Source organism: Malaclemys terrapin, chromosome 4 (assembly GCF_027887155.1).
Source record: "Malaclemys terrapin pileata isolate rMalTer1 chromosome 4, rMalTer1.hap1, whole genome shotgun sequence".
NCBI lineage: Eukaryota > Metazoa > Chordata > Testudines > Emydidae > Malaclemys > Malaclemys terrapin.
In genome coordinates, this window is record NC_071508.1 from 133,696,411 (window position 1) to 133,712,836 (window position 16,426).

The 16,426-nt window shown below is 46.2% G+C and overlaps 1 protein-coding gene across 4 annotated transcripts in view; it reads left to right on the forward strand.

The window, feature by feature from the left end:
• The window catches only part of ZFYVE21 (zinc finger FYVE-type containing 21), a 34,893-nt gene that overhangs the window by 6,830 nt on the left and 11,637 nt on the right, over positions 1–16,426 (forward strand). For 2 of the 4 annotated variants that reach the window (XM_054027464.1, XM_054027465.1), the window contains exons 2-5: positions 5,016–5,066; positions 9,421–9,589; positions 12,195–12,270; positions 15,563–15,654. In XM_054027464.1, the coding sequence (XP_053883439.1) occupies positions 5,016–5,066; positions 9,421–9,589; positions 12,195–12,270; positions 15,563–15,654 (388 nt within the window). Of the gene's footprint in view, positions 1–2,349; positions 2,771–2,804; positions 2,877–5,015; positions 5,067–9,420; positions 9,590–12,194; positions 12,271–15,562; positions 15,655–16,426 lie in introns of those variants that run through there. The other 2 variants (XM_054027467.1, XM_054027466.1) reach the window with 2 other exon arrangements.

Below are 16,426 nucleotides of genomic sequence, written 5' to 3' on the forward strand. Positions count from 1 at the left end.
GACCCTCCTCTCCCCCGCCAGCGGGACATCTCCCCGCCCCGCTTTCCGCTCCGACCCTCCTCTCCCCCGCCAGCGGGACATCTCCCCGCCCCGCTTTCCGCTCCGACCCTCCTCTCCCCCCCCAGCGGGACATCTCCCCGCTCCGCTTTCCGCTCCGACCCTCCTCTCCCCCCCCGGCGGGACAGCTCCCCGCCCCGCTTTCCGCTCCGACCCTCCTCTCCCCCGCCGGCGGGACAGCTCCCCGCCCAGCTTTCCGCTCCGACCCTCCTCTCCCCCGCCGGCGGGACAGCTCCCCGCCCAGCTTTCCGCTCCGACCCTCCTCTCCCCCGCCGGCGGGACAGCTCCCCGCCCCGCTTTCCGCTCCGACCCTCCTCTCCCCCGCCGGCGGGACATCTCCCCGCCCCCCTTTCCGCTCCGACCCTCCTCTGTCCCGCCGGCGGGACATCTCCCCGCCCCCCTTTCCGCTCCGACCCTCCTCTGTCCCGCCGGCGGGACATCTCCCCGCCCCCCTTTCCGCTCCGACCCTCCTCTGTCCCGCCGGCGGGACATCTCCCCGCCCCCCTTTCCGCTCCGACCCTCCTCTCCCCCGCCGGCGGGACATCTCCCCGCCCCGCTTTCCGCTCCGACCCTCCTCTCCCCCGCCCCCCTTTCCGCTCCGACCCTCCTCTCCCCCGCCAGCGGGACAGCTCCCCGCCCCGACCCTCCTCTCCCCCGCCAGCGGGACATCTCCCCGCCCCGCTTTCCGCTCCGACCCTCCTCTCCCCCGCCAGCGGGACAGCTTCCCGCCCCGACCCTCCTCTCCCCCGCCAGCGGGACATCTCCCCGCCCCGCTTTCCGCTCCGACCCTCCTCTCCCCCGCCAGCGGGACATCTCCACCGTTCCCCTTTCCGCTCCGACCCTCCTCTCCCCCGCCAGCGGGACATCTCCCCCGCCCCCCTTTCTGCTCCGACCCTCCTCTCCCCCGCCAGCGGGACAGCTCCCCGCCCCGACCCTCCTCTCCCCCGTCAGCGGGACATCTCCCCGCCCCGCTTTCCGCTCCGACCCTCCTCTCCCCCGCCAGCGGGACATCTCCACCGTTCCCCTTTCCGCTCCGACCCTCCTCTCCCCCGCCAGCGGGACATCTCCCCCGCCCCGCTTTCCGCTCCGACCCTCCTCTCCCCCGCCAGCGGGACATCTCCCCCGCCCCGCTTTCCGCTCCGACCCTCCTCTCCCCCGCCAGCGGGACATCTCCACCGTTCCCCTTTCCGCTCCGACCCTCCTCTCCCCCGCCAGCGGGACATCTCCCCCGCCCCCCTTTCTGCTCCGACCCTCCTCTCCCCCGCCAGCGGGACAGCTCCCCGCTCCGACCCTCCTCTCCCCCGCCAGCGGGACATCTCCACCGTTCCCCTTTCCGCTCCGACCCTCCTCTCCCCCGCCAGCGGGACATCTCCCCCGCCCCCCTTTCTGCTCCGACCCTCCTCTCCCCCGCCAGCGGGACAGCTCCCCGCCCCGACCCTCCTCTCCCCCGCCAGCGGGACATCTCCCCGCCCCGCTTTCCGCTCCGACCCTCCTCTCCCCCGCCAGCGGGACATCTCCACCGTTCCCCTTTCCGCTCCGACCCTCCTCTCCCCCGCCAGCGGGACATCTCCCCCGCCCCGCTTTCCGCTCCGACCCTCCTCTCCCCCGCCAGCGGGACATCTCCCCCGCCCCGCTTTCCGCTCCGACCCTCCTCTCCCCCGCCAGCGGGACATCTCCACCGTTCCCCTTTCCGCTCCGACCCTCCTCTCCCCCGCCAGCGGGACATCTCCCCCGCCCCCCTTTCTGCTCCGACCCTCCTCTCCCCCGCCAGCGGGACAGCTCCCCGCCCCGACCCTCCTCTCCCCCGCCAGCGGGACATCTCCCCGCCCCGCTTTCCGCTCCGACCCTCCTCTCCCCCGCCAGCGGGACATCTCCACCGTTCCCCTTTCCGCTCCGACCCTCCTCTCCCCTGCCAGCGGGACATCTCCCCCGCCCCGCTTTCCGCTCCGACCCTCCTCTCCCCCGCCAGCGGGACATCTCCCCCGCCCCGCTTTCCGCTCCGACCTTCCTCTCCCCCCCCAGCGGGACATCTCCCCGCCCCCCTTTCCGCTCCGACCCTCCTCTCTCTCGCCAGCGGGACATCTCCTCTGCCCCGCTTTCTGCTCCGACTCTCCTTCCCACCCCGCCTTTGGGCTCCCCCTTCTCGACACCCATTCACCACTGGCCCCCGCTTGTGGGTCCGTCTTCCCCTTCGCTCCTGGCTCCAACCGCCCCGACCCGCCTGGGTGAGCCCCTTTCCTCCGCGTCACTCCTTGCATTGAGTTCCTTGGACTCTGACTTCCGCTATCCAGATGCACCTGTGGTGAAATCCTTTCTAAGGTGCCTGTGGGGATCCCAAGGTCCTGACCCACCCCTGGGGCGTTCGGGCCACTCCCCTCATTACAGTGGCGCTCAGTATTTCCCCTTGTGTTGGGCTCTTACAGTCCTATAGGCAAAGGAGCCTGCCCTCCACCCTCCCCTCAAAAAAACACTTCACTTATGCGCCTGTGCCCTGGCTTCTCTCTGTCCCCCTATTGTATAGGGCCCAGTGAAGCAGCCTTAGTGGCCTGGAATGGAAGGATATTGGGGCGTTAGGGTTTTTTTTTTTATCTTATCACTCCTATCTTGAGGCTGCCTATGTTTCTTGTCCCATCTTGTGAATACGTGGTTCCCATATTTGCTGGCAGGAAATGCCCTCTCTGCTGAGGCAAAATAATTATAGGCAAAACCTCATGTAAGTGCAGAAAGTTGTCTTGCTGGAGAAATGGCTAAGGAGAGGGTTCTGTTGGGTTGACTTAAAAAATGTGAGTGAATCTGCTTCCTAAATAGTGGTGGGGAAGGTAAGTGAAGTTACAGTCTCTTTTTGCTGCAGCTTGATTTTTAAGAGTTCACTGCTCTTTCTGCTATGTTTATCTCCAAAATAAATTGCTGGAAACCTGGCTTAGCCCATGTTTTAAAAACTGACAAGCCAGCAGATGCATCTCATTTATCTGGCTGTGCATAGAGTGTATTTCCTTTCTGTTAAGTATCAGAGGGGTAGCCGTGTTAGTCTGAATCTGTTGCTTTCCTTTCTGTTGTAAACAATGGACAGTATTTCACTTATTAGGGCTAGTCTACATTGGCAATAGACTTAAAGGGCTTAGTGCACTGACCTGATAATTCAATGAAGGTAAATGTGTATTTCTGTAGCCATTCTGACAGAGGTTTGATGTTCAGTACATCTTTTGAAAGAACATTCATCATTTGAGACCAGTTCTGATCATTCTGTATAATATTTTAATTTGAACAGTTGAGCAATCTCTTTAATTGGAACTGGCTAGTTGCAAATTAATGCAGGTACTTAAATTTGCTAAATTTCAGAAGTGATTTAATGCATCAAGCTGTAGTTAAAAGTAGGTGGCTCAGGAATTTGAGGTTTGTGACTTAGCTGATGTGGCAGTTCACATCAGCTAAGTTTTTGCTTATTGAACTTTGATACCGATTTGGAACCTGCTGAAATATCTAGAACTTTCTAAAATAGACCATGAAAGTTCTAGTTACGTTAAAGAAGTTTACAAAGTAAGGAGTTAAATACTGGAAGCATGGTAACAATAGGCAAATCGCAACTTTTGTATGCTTAGCAGTTAGCTCATTCTCAACCTTGAACATTACAACCTGCTTTATTTTAAATTCTGATACTCTGTTTTGGAGCCTATTGCAAGGGGATATTGACTAAGGCACAGTGTTTCATCCCATGATTTTCAAAATGTACCATGAGATATTTCGCCTGAATGGTCACTGAAAGCAAGAAAGACCTCAGCTTAATATATTATCTGAAGGACCGTGTTCCTAACTGCAGTATTCTCTTTCCCCTCTACCCCATTTGCCCCTTCACCTCCCAACTCATTGCCTTGTGCTCTCAATTTTAGATACATTTATATGTATTGCACTGGCATCTAGGGGCCTCAGTCAGGGATTCGGGCACCATTGTGCTAGGCATGGCACAAACATAAGATGATGATGGGCTCTGGTCTAAAGAGCTTACAGTCTTTATAATTCCAAAAGCTGTTGCAGAACCTGAACATATTACCACCTGTCCCAAATGTCAAACACAACATTGCATTAATAGCCTAGCTGATAAACCTGATACTATCCAAGGCTTTGTAATTGAAATGTTATCTGGTATTATGTGTTGAATTGAAACAATGTAGAAATATGAGGGTCTCAGGAAAGATGCCGGTGATGTAAAATAGTGCTGTAGATCAGCACGTAGTGGGTGACTTTTTTAGTATCTGCGTAGAAAATGCCATAATAATAACCACATCTAATACTTATTGAATAAAGTTTCTCTCAAGCACTTTGTTACCAGTTTAGACAACAAAACCCAGAGCAGCTGTTTAAGGGGGGGGGGGGGGGGGGGGGGAATTTGTGACTTCATATACTTTTTTTTTCTTCAAGCTCTTTCTAGGAAAAAGTTATAAACTATCAAGTGAAATTTTGCAGATATAGATTTAGCCTTCGTGGTTGTGGGGGAGAGATGGAGGAGGGAACAGGACTTCCAAGATAATTATGCTATTTTTCAGATATTTTAACTACTGATAATGCATAAACCAACAACACTTGTGAGTTAAAAATGTGTAACAGTATAATAAATGGATAGTTATCTTCTATGTACACTATACAAGTTAATACAAATTTGGACTAATGGACTATGCATGAGATTGGAACTCCTGAGTTGTAATCCTGACTGTTACTGATTTACTTTGTGCCTAGGGAAAATCAATTTTTTTCTTTTGCTCTTCTTTCTCTGTAAGATGTGGATAGTACTTGCCTACCACACAAATGTTCAGAAAATTAAGATAAGCAAGAAACAAGCATTACTTGCATGGGAATTCATTAGAGCTATTTAACTTTCTAGAAATTACTCTAATATATTTAGTCTTGTGCATTGTATCTGGATAAAGATGTACATAAATCTTGTACTCTTTACTGTCTTCTAGTGTCCAAGATGTATGCAGTGTGAAACAAAGTTTGATTTCATAACCAGAAAGGTAAGAGAGAGCAACAAAACCTAATAGCCTAAACACATTACATTGTGGAACTTTTTTTGTGAACTCTTATTTTGAAATGTGTTGAAACCTCTCCTTTCAAAAGGATACTTACACCCAAAATTTAACATGCCTTAAAAATAGCTTTTGTTTCCCGCCTCTAGGAGTCGGTCTTCATCCTCTTTAATCTATTATTCTGCTGTGAAATTTTAAATAAATGACTATTTTTAGGACAAAAATACTTTGCTGGTTTTGAGGCAACATATAAGTAACACTTCTCAAAATATGCTGTTGTCAGTAATGCTGGCAAGTAAACGACAAAGATGTTCATGTCAGTACACTCAGAGTTGCATAAAATATTGGTTATGTGAGTGAAAGAGTCTAGTATTAGGAACACTTATTTTCAAGGTAGGATTCTAGGAAGAGCCCAATTATAAAGTACTTGGACAAAATGTGCAAAACAAATAATGGGTGAAGATATTGGCAGAAGATGCATTTGCTATAAGTAAAAATAGTTCTTTTGTTGAATTATGAACAGTAATTCATTGAAATTGATGAGGTGGACTGCACTGGGCATGTAATTCAGTCCATTTATATAGAGTATTTTAATTAACTTTTATGTTGTCTTCCATTGCATGAACTTTTACTAGCAAGCAGCATAGAGAAGGTGCTGTCTTACTGGGAACTACTGTCAGAGGAGACGGAGCATATTGCCAAGAATCTGGAGTTTCTCCTTGGAGAAGGGGAGACATAATTGTTTTAGATTGCTAGTTTGTGCAAAAGTCAGCAGGACAATCATTCTAGCTATGAATAACATTCCTTGCATAACTACCTAATTACACAGACATTTTGCTAGCATACACTGATGGAAAGGAAGAAAGATGAATATAAGATGCATCTTGAGTTGAAACACTTGTTTTGCAATGTGTTATTTGGAATATAAAGCCCAACCGATATGATGTAACTAAGTGGAAAATAAATCTTATTAAATATGGTATACTGGGAATCTTCAGGAATTCTAAAAGTATTAGACTGGTAAAAATGATAAGTAAATGTGGCTGGTCAATGAGGAGGATAGGCATATTGGAGAGGTTGATTGGTGGTTCTGTGCACATAAGTTTTGCTCCCTAATTAAAGAAATATTCAGAAACTCAAGCTATCATTTATTCACATCAGTGGTTGAAACTTACTTTGATCCATAAGTTGGTTGCCTGACATGCTCCATCTCCCATGGAGAGTTTTACTATGTAGCATGAATTATTTTAATTTCCTCTGTGATCTCAAACAAGGAATAGCTATTGTGCCTGTCATTTCCAGTGGAAATAATGATTTGGGGTCCCACTACTAGCTGAGAAATTGAAGTTTTTGCACGAGTGCTATTCTACCAGCTTTGAAGACCTCCATGGGGATGCCATCTGGGCCTGGCACCTTGTTGTTTCTAATCTGAGTGATGGCATGCCAAACTTCCTCAGGAGATGGGGGCGGGGGGTCGTCAGCAGGAGGGTCTATTACTGAATGCTCAGGAATGGACTGGATGGTGGCAGCTGAGACTTCAGATTCGCAGATCGATAGTATCTCAAAATGCTCCTTCCAATGTTGCTTGAGGGCTACGTTGTCCTTAAGAAGGGTGGAGCTGTCCTGAGATTGCAGAGGGGTTGTGTCCTTTGAACTTGGCCCGTAAATGACTTTTGTTGCTTGAAAAAAGCTTCTTATGTCATGTTGATCAGCGAAGCTCTGGATCTCCATTGCCTTTGCTTGCCACCACTGATGCTTGATGTCATGCAGCCCCCTTTGAACTACAACTTTAAGCCAATAAGAGTCTTTTTGCTGGTTAGAGGGTTCATTTTACCAAGTGCAAAATGTGCTTCTCTTCTGATGAATAAGTGCTAGGATTTCCTCATTTTCATCAAATCCAATCCAGTGGGTGGAGTATATGCCTTGTGAATTCAGCATGTGCCTTGTGAATAATGGTCTTGAACTCCTCCCAATGTATTTGGATGTCATTGATGTTGTCAGGTAGGTCAGAGAACCTCTCAATGAGGCATCGCTGAAGAGTCTCGCTACTAGCATGATTTTGAAGTTAATGAGAAAATTCAACCCAACCTAAAGAGTGCCAATATTGTTACCATTTTTAAGAAAGGGGACAAGTTAATGTGTGGGAATTATTGAGGCATTGCTCTCTTCTCCATTGCCACGAAGATCCTTGCTTGCATCCTTTTGAATAATCTCCTATCTCTTGCCAAAGTATCCTTTTGGAATCCCAGTGTGGTTTCAGACTGTCTCGAGACACCACCGACCTGATTTTTCTTGCACAACAGATCCAAGAGAAGTGTATAGAACAACACCAGCCATTGTTTATGGCATTTATTGACCTAACTTAGGCCTTTGATTCCCTCAGTTGTGAACCGTTATGGAAAGTCTTGTCTAGGTTCGGCTGTCCGTTGAAGTTCATTCGCGTTCTCAGGTTATTTCATGATGGGATGACCGCACACTGTCCTCTTTAATGGGTTAGAGATGCACCCGTTCACCGTCTAGACTTGTGTCAATCAGGGCTGTGTTATTGCCCCAACCCTTTTTTCCCCATCTATGTTGCTGTGATCTTGATTCTTATTTGTGACTGCCTTACTCAATCCCAGTTTTTGAAGAATCACATGGATGGCCAGCTCTTCAACCTAAATGATGTGGCATCTTCATTCTAAAAACAAAGGTCACTAGGACTGTTATTACAGACTTTTAGTATGCTGATGACTGTGTTATCGCCATGCACACCAAGGCTGACTTGCAATCCACCCTAGATCTTTTCTATGGTGCTATCATAACCTGGGACTTTTCCGCAACATTGGGAAGACTAAGGTGCTCCATCAGCCTGTCCCAGGATAAGTTGCCCCCTTTCTCCCACAAATTGTCATCGGTGGTGAATGCCTGGAAGATGTTGAGCATTTCCCTTACCTTGGTAGCTACCTCTCCCAGTCTATCTTGATGTGGAGATTGAACATAGGACCTGCTGTGCCAACACATCCTTTGGAAAGTTGCTTCGTCATGTCTTTGTTGAGAGATTTGTGAATGGAAGCTAAGATCCTGATCTACGATGCAGTGGTCATCCCCACTCCCCTTTATGGGTGCGAGACCTAGGTGATGTACCAAAGCCATCTTAAGCATCTGGAGTGACACCTACAGCACTGCCTTAGGAATATTCTCCGTATTAGATGGGAAGACTGTTGCACCAAGGCCAGCATTCTCTCTGCAGCTAACATCACCAATGTTGAGGCGAAGATTATGAAACATCAACTTTGTTGGGCTGGTCATTGTGTGTAGATGGCCAGTACTTGTGTTCCGAAGCAAATGCTCTTTTCTCAATTTAGTCTTTGGAAGAGGATCCACAGGGGCAAAAAAACACTACAAGGACTCCCTGAAAGTATATTTTAAGAAGGGAGGTGTTGACCTAACAAATTGGGAAGAGCTGGCTGGCAATAGACTGCAATGGCATCACATCATACATCAAGCCTCAGCCGTTTTGAAGAGAATTGCCTTGCTCACAAGGCTGGAAAACAGCACAGGCAGAAGGAAAATGTACAATATCCCGGCCAGCAGTTGTGCTCTCTCCAAACAACCACCTGTCATGTATGTGGAAAAACCTGTAAAGCACAGATAGGACTCCTCAGCTATCTTAAGTCTCATCTATGACTTTTCCTCCTGGCAGGTATTATCCTTGTATTGAGGGATAGCCACTAATGTCGACTGGCTGCGAAATTATAATTGTTGTGAAATAGGCCTTATCACACTTGCAAATGATTTGCCATTATCCCAACTTCACAGGACACTTGTAGAATTTTTCTTGTTCTACTAATGATCATTCAGTCTATAAAACCTGGAATTGCTTCTGTCACTGTTAGACATGGAATTAAATATTTGGAGGGAGAGGAGTAGGCTGAGGATGGAGCCCAGTGGAATCTCCATGGAAAGTGAAGAGGACATGCAAACCACCATTATATTTTTGCAGTCTTGTTGACAGTGAGGACAAGGATTTAATGGTCCATGGAGACTCCTTTTCACCCTTGTTCACTCTGGTCAGACGTGAAGCTCAGGTGTCTGGAGAAGCTTACACTGCTATTGCTCATGCTGGACCGTCTTTAGAGTTCCAGTCTCCAGAGATGTCATTTTAGCACTTCTTACTATCTTTAGAATCATGTGATACTGAATTAGCCATATTTAGTATTTTTTTTCCCCCTCTGTATCTTGTTGTTACTTGCTCACCTAGTTTCTCTTGTGCATGCCAATGCTTCAGGAGTAGTAGTGTTGATGTGGTAACGTTATCAGCTCTTATTAATTGCATCTTTTATAATTTTTTTTTGTCTAGCACCATTGCCGGAGATGTGGGAAGTGCTTTTGTGACAAGTGCTGCAGTAAAAAAGTGCCTCTGCCTCGTATGTGCTTTGTAGATCCTGTGCGCCAGTGTGCTGAATGTGCTTTCATCTCTCAGAAAGAAACAGAATTTTATGACAAGCAGCTTAAAGTGCTTATGAATGGTAAGTTCTACCTGCACAACTGTTGTTTTGATCTTGTACATAGTTATTCAAGTGAGTGTCGAATAAATAATGAGATAAATAGCAGAACTAATTCCCTTATGTTGTCAAGTAAGGTGCTATGTTGCAGTCTCTAGAAATCTCTTTTGAAATACTTCCCCACTGTCCTTTTTTTTTTTTTTTTTTTTTTTTTTTTTCTTCTTGTTTGCTCATTATTTTGTTATCCGGCCGGATCTGTTCTTCGGAGATGAGATTTTCATTTTTATGTATTTTAAAAGTTCGGCTTCTAGAGTCAAAGGAACTCTAATGCCTCTTACTAGCTGATGAATGTATGAGGGCATGGTAATAGCTTTCTTGTAATATTGCACTTTATTAAATCACATCCCTGTACACAGGATCAAATACACTCTTAATAGTAAAGAGAACAATTTTGAAGTCTTATAATGAGAGAGAATACATGCTTCAAACTTCATTTCAGCCTCTGATCTCTTCTTCCTCCCTAGACTGTGTAGGTGGCTGTGATTGTCACTGAACTGTCAATTGTGAATAGATTTAAAGAGCAGTATGAAATATAACTGGAGCCCTGATTGTACTGTTTTTAAAAATGAAGAATCTGATAGGTCTTTGTTAAATTTTTAAAATATCCTGTGACTATTTAAAATTGGGAACATGCCTTTCAAGGGATGCTGAATGTGACTTTAATAGGTATTTTCAGTAGTTAGGCAAGAGCACACCTCTAATTAGAATGCACATTCCTGGTGAGATGTCCTACAGCTCCATGAGCATAGGAAGGAATGTACCAATTTCTATAGAACACTTGCATTTGAATTTTAACACTTTTTGGTCTCTTTGGTTTGTGAAAGATTCAACCAAAATTAGTGCTCCTCATGGGGTGGGAAACGTGCTTTCCGAACACATCTACACATGGATTACATATAACGTAAAGCACTGGTTATTCTATAATGTGCTCTGGGGGTGATGCACAGATGGCTTTTAAACAAACTATTTGTAAGGGGATTATTTTATTCTTCTCACATATAGCAGTATAACTTCATTAACTTTGATGGAGTAACTCCTGACTTACACTGGTATAACTAAGAAAATCTGAGCATGGGGCAGTCCTGAACTGAACAGCCACCTGCCAATAAAATCTTTATATCTCACTGTATATTCTGTACACTTTTCTAAAAGTTTCTGTAATATTTTTACTAACTGCAATATTTGATGGCAAAAATGGTCCCGTGTAGCTGCAGGAAACTGTCCCACAATCATTTGATACTGTCCTTTGCCTCTTGCTTTGAGGTTGAGGGTGTGCCTTAAATCAAGTAAACCTACAACAGTCTACACACATTACTCCTTGGGGAATTCTGGGCCAAAAAATAAAAATTCTGCACACAGTATTTTAAAATTCTGCATATTTTGTCAAAATAACATAATATAATCAACCAGTTTCAATTATTTTTGGTCATTTATTTCAAAATACCTGTTGGTAAGTATATCTGTAACAATACAGACAACAAAAAAGATTCAGGACATCTTTTTTTGACAAATAGATTCCTTACTAGGCATATTAATACCGAACTCTGAGTAATAATTCATATAAACTACAGTACAGAACCTTATTTCCTGCACCCCTCAGAAGCAGTGCAAAGGCTTGGGGGAGTCAGGGGTAATGGAGGAGCTGAGGGAGAGGGAAGTAAACTGCTGGGAAGGAGCCTGGGTGTGAACTTGGAGGGTTGTTTGGTATGGGTGGGAAATGTATTGAACAGTTTTTTGGGGGGGGTTGGGAGGGATTGTTAGGGAGCTTCCCCCATGCAGACCCTGGCTGACACCTAGCCTCTCCCATTCAGTCAGGCACATCTGCCCCGTCCCCATGTGGCCATGCGCTCCCCTCTCCCTGTCTCCATGTGGCCCTGCACTCCCTGTCCTCATGTCTCTGTGCCCCCATTCAGCAACCCACTGTCCCTATGTTGCCCTGCACCTCCCTTCCCCCTGTGCCTCAACTCCCATTCACCCCCTGCCCCAGTCTGTCCTCTCCCACTAGCCCTTATGAGCCCCTATTTTACCCCCCACCCCCCAACAGCCCCATGCTATCTTTCCTCATTGCTCCAGTTTCCTGGGTCTGGCCTGACAGGCACTGCGAAGAAGGCAGGCTCATTCTCTTCCCTAGGTGGCTGGGAGCTGCTGCTGTGTTTCTGCACCACAGTGCCCTCTGGTGGGCAAAAGGCAGAACTGCATCAACATTTCAGCAGAAGCTTTTTTCTGCGCAAAAAAATAAAAATATGCGTGCAGTAGCACAGAATTCCTCCAGGAGTAACACATCGGAGAAGAAATATTAACTGATCACAGGATATTTAGTTACAACTGCACCATTTTGCTGCTGCTGATAACAGTGAACTCTTTTGGTGTTCTTTTCAGGATTAGACTTTTAAGATACATTGGGTAAAATGGAGAGCATAACGTAGCTTAGTGTTCAAGTCATTAGGATAGGTGCATTAAGTGCAAAAGTTTATAAAAGTTTTTGATATGCTAATTTTGTTTCTTTCTTAAATTACAAATTTAGCATTTGAATGATTGAATAAATACTTGGGGATTTTTTCCTACTAAGGTGCTACATTCTCTGTTGCTCGGGGAACATCAGAAAAATCGGAGATGATGGTTTGTCGACTTTCCAACAACCAGAGGTGAGAAATGTGAATGGAAACTGCACTTGTTAAATCTGGTTAAGTTTTTAAATCTTTGTTTAATCTTCCCATCCCTGCTCTTCATGAGGGCTTGTATGTTGCCTCTACAGCATTTCTGCTGGTTTATGTGCTCTAAAATGTTTCCAGAATCAGCAAGTGGGTACATGGTATGAGTAGGGCTCTACCAAATTCACGGTTCATTTTGATCAATTTCATGGCCAGAGTTTTAAATTTAGTAAATGTAATGTTTTCTGCTGTTTACATCTGAAATTTCACGGTGTTGTAACCGTGGGGGTCCCAACCCAAAAGATACCCGGAAGTGGTTCTGATCTTCCCCTCTCTGAGCTGCCATGCCTGGCCCTAACCTAACCCAGCTCCCAACCTGCTGCGGCCAGGACAGCCCTCCACTGGCCCCATCTCTGCTGCAGCCCGGCCCCAGCCCTGGAGCTGCCGCAGCAGGGAGAGGGACCTCTCCCCACACCCAGGTCCTCTCTTCCTGCCATAGTCTTGAAGCACCCCCTTGCACCCCAAACCCCTCATCCCTGGCCCCACCCCAGAGCCTGCACCTCCGGCCAGAGTCCTAACACCCCTGCACCCAACCCTCTGCCCCAGCTCTGATCCCCTTCCCACACTGCGAACCCCTCAACCCTACCCCCATCACGTGAATTTTGTTATGTGCACCAATATGGAGGTGATGTGTCATATTAGTGCACATAACAAAATTCATTCCACACATGGTTGGGAAAAACTAGAGGGAACACTGGTCCTGTCCCTCCCCAGCCCAGCAGGGACTCACAACTAAGAGCTCCCTGGCTGGGATGCTCCCAGGAGCAGGGGGATATCTGATCCACCTCCACAAGTCCCGGCCAGCTGCAGGAACATCCGGTGCTGGGCAGGAAGCTTCCTGCAGCAGGGGGAGGCACTCAGAGGTGGGTCTGATGTTTTTCCCTCCCACCCTCCTTCCCAGAGCTGCTATGCAAGGGAAGGACAAGTCCTGTCCCTCCCCAGCCCAGCAGGGACTCACAGCTAAGAGCTCCCAGGCTGGGGCACTCCCAGCAGCAAATGGGAGATCAGATTTCATGGGGAAGGGCTTATTTCACAGTCAGTGACACATTGCCGTGAAATTGGTAGTGCCCTAGGTATGAGCAGAGGGTAAGCCCTTTTGGGCTTATTGTTATATGTTGCATCATCAGAGTCTGGTTGTTTTTTGCTACTGAAACCTTGCTGATCACAGCAAAAATTTACCCTAAAAGTATGTCTGAATTGCAAAAAATGACCCACGGCAGTGAATGTGAGCCTGGGTCAATTGACTCAGGCTCATGCTACAGGGTTAAAAATAGCAGCGTAGATGTTCCTGCTTGAGCTGGAGCCTGGGCTCTGAGGTCAAACCCCTTGTCAGGTTTCAGCCAGGCCTCCAGCAGGAGTGGGAATGCCTACATTACTATTTTTAGCCCTGTAGAGCAAGCCTGAGTCAGTTGACCTGGGCGCTGAGACTCATTGCTGCAGTTATGTGCATGTGGCGGGTTTGTGTTTTGTTTTAAATTGGGGTGTTTTTAGCAATGTAGACGTACCCTAAGAAACTTGGGTGGCTCCAGAAATTGATGATGGAATATTATGAAGCACTTTGCACATAAGCCGTTAATTTGAATCTGGTTAGGCAGGTAGTGACAGACTGTTGCTGTCTCCTAATTGGTTGTCTATAAGAAATGAATTCTATATACTGTGCCTACTGTACAGTCCACATGACTAGTGTAATTTTTATTTGTATACTGGTAGCTTCCAAAACCTATAAGGTGATGTACACACAAAGGAAGATTGTCCTTAACCCCCTCAGAGCTTTTAATCTGCAAAAACTTGTATCAGATGAATGCTGGGGATAAAGAGGTACAATATACAAGCAGAATCCTCAGGATGGTGACAGGTACATGTCTTGTAAAGTTAAGATGGGAGAGGACCAGTGTGTGGACTAGGAGTTTGGTAACAGATACTGAAGAAAGGGTGAATTTTAGAGTTCTTCTGAAAGACGAAAGCCTAGTTCTGGAGTTGGAGAGGAGAATCTGCTGATCCCAAGGTTGTGGGGTTAGGTGGTAGGAAGAATGGAGCGGCAGTTTAGGGCCCCTTGCCTCAGTGGGGGATGGAAGTGATTGGTTGCTAGTGGACCTGTGGCATGCAAAAGACCAGGTGAGTGCCCTGTCCCTTTCTTTGGAGGAGAAGGGAAGTTCCTGTGTGGGAGATGAAACAGCGAGGAGGATACCTTCAGATAATTTTGACAGGTTTCTTAATTTAAACTCCTACAATCAGAGGGAGGTGGAGTATTCCTCTATTGGAGGTGGATAGGATAGAGGAATGGTTGGTTGATTGTGAATAAAGGTGAAAAGAAATCAGTGTAATTTTAAACAAACTGCCTGCTGTCTAGTATCGGGGGGTAGCCCTGTTAGTCTGTATCGAGGAGTCCGGTGGTACCTTAAAGACTAACAAATTTATTTGGGCATAAGCTTTCGTGGGGAAGAAGTGGGTTTTTTACCCATGAAAGCTTATGCCCAAATAAATTTGTTAGTCTTTAAGGTGCCACCAGACTTCTCATTTGTTTTTTTTGTTTGTTTGTTTGTTTTGCCTACTGTGTGTAGCTTTTGTTTGGTTTTTGTTTTAACCACTTCGGGGTAGGTGCAGTCTTCTGTTGTGTGTTTGTTTAGTGCCTAGTACAGTGGGATCTCAACCCTAGTTGACCTGTAGGTGCTATTGGAATATAAATAATGTGTTGCCAACAGTAATGGGAAGGGTACTGGTTGAGAGGGCATGAGAGGAAAAATTTAACCATTGAAAAAATTATTTCAAAATATTTATTTTAAAAACTGAACTCATGCATAAGGTTCCAGCCTCCACAGAGCTGTGTGTGATCCTCAGATTATAGATAGTTAGACAATGTCTTTCAAAAAGCCTCAGTCACTTTCCCTCTTGAGGATGCTCTGCAGGAAGTTTTGCAAGAGGCACCTGGCAGTCTGGCCCATAGCTTTCAGCTGGCTTTAACTGAAGATCAGAAGGTTGGCGGGGGGGGGGGGAGGGGGGGAGGAGGGTAGGAGGGGGAATTTGAGTTTTTATTAAAAGCTTTTCTTCCTATCTTTACTGCTTGCGATTAAGACTGTAGTAATTAATCCCTGTGAGGTTTGTGTTAAAGTACATAAACTGTCAGGATACTGTTGGTAGAACCTGTTGTTTCTCTTGAATCAGACTTATTTTGTAAACTTGAAAACTGACACGCTTGTAAGAAGCAATGTTTTCTTCTGTTGTGTAGATATCTGTTTCTGGATGGAGACAGCCATTATGAAATTGAAATTGCACAGATTTCAACTGTCCAGATACTTACAGAGGGATTTACTCCTGGAGGTAAATCTTGCAATGAATCTAAACTAATGGTCATAAGTTATGAATTTGCAATGCTTTTCTTTAACCTAATAAAACAATACACCATCTTTTACACTGACCACTCAGATATGGGTGCTTCATTTCACTCTTGAGTACAGCAGCAGCATTTGGAAGCCTATCCTTGTGGCTTCTGACAGTAGCATTTTAGGGAAAACTCAAGAATTCAGAATTGACTTCTAACCGTTTGATCCTCAACCCTGTAGAACTTTGTACCTTGAATCAAGTGACAGTGGACATCTTCCCTGCTGCCACTTCCCACTGCTGAACCATAGAGATGCACTCCTGATTGAGTGGGGGTAGTGGTGGGGAAGAACTTTGGTCATCAGAATGGAAAGTATCAGGACGCAGCTGTGACCTGCTTTTGCTTGAAGCCAACAGTATAAGGGACAGACTCTGGAGTTGATGAAAGTGCAGTGTCAGAGGATGTTATCTATAACATGTTAAGAAATAAGAGTCTAACCACAGAGTGGGACCAATTAGTATTATCAAATTAACAAACTGTTAACTACATCTAACTGGTATGTGGTTAACCAAACACTCATGCAGAACTTTACTTTTCACCTGACCCCTGATTGTGGCCAACTGAAATCTGAATGAGGTAACTAACTTTTACCCAAGTCCTACAAAATACGCTCATCAGGCGCAAACCCAGTATTAGAGTACACTAAATAAAAAATGGGAACAAGGATTTCAAAAGTGATTCTTTACCATTAATAATTTTGTCAAGTACGAC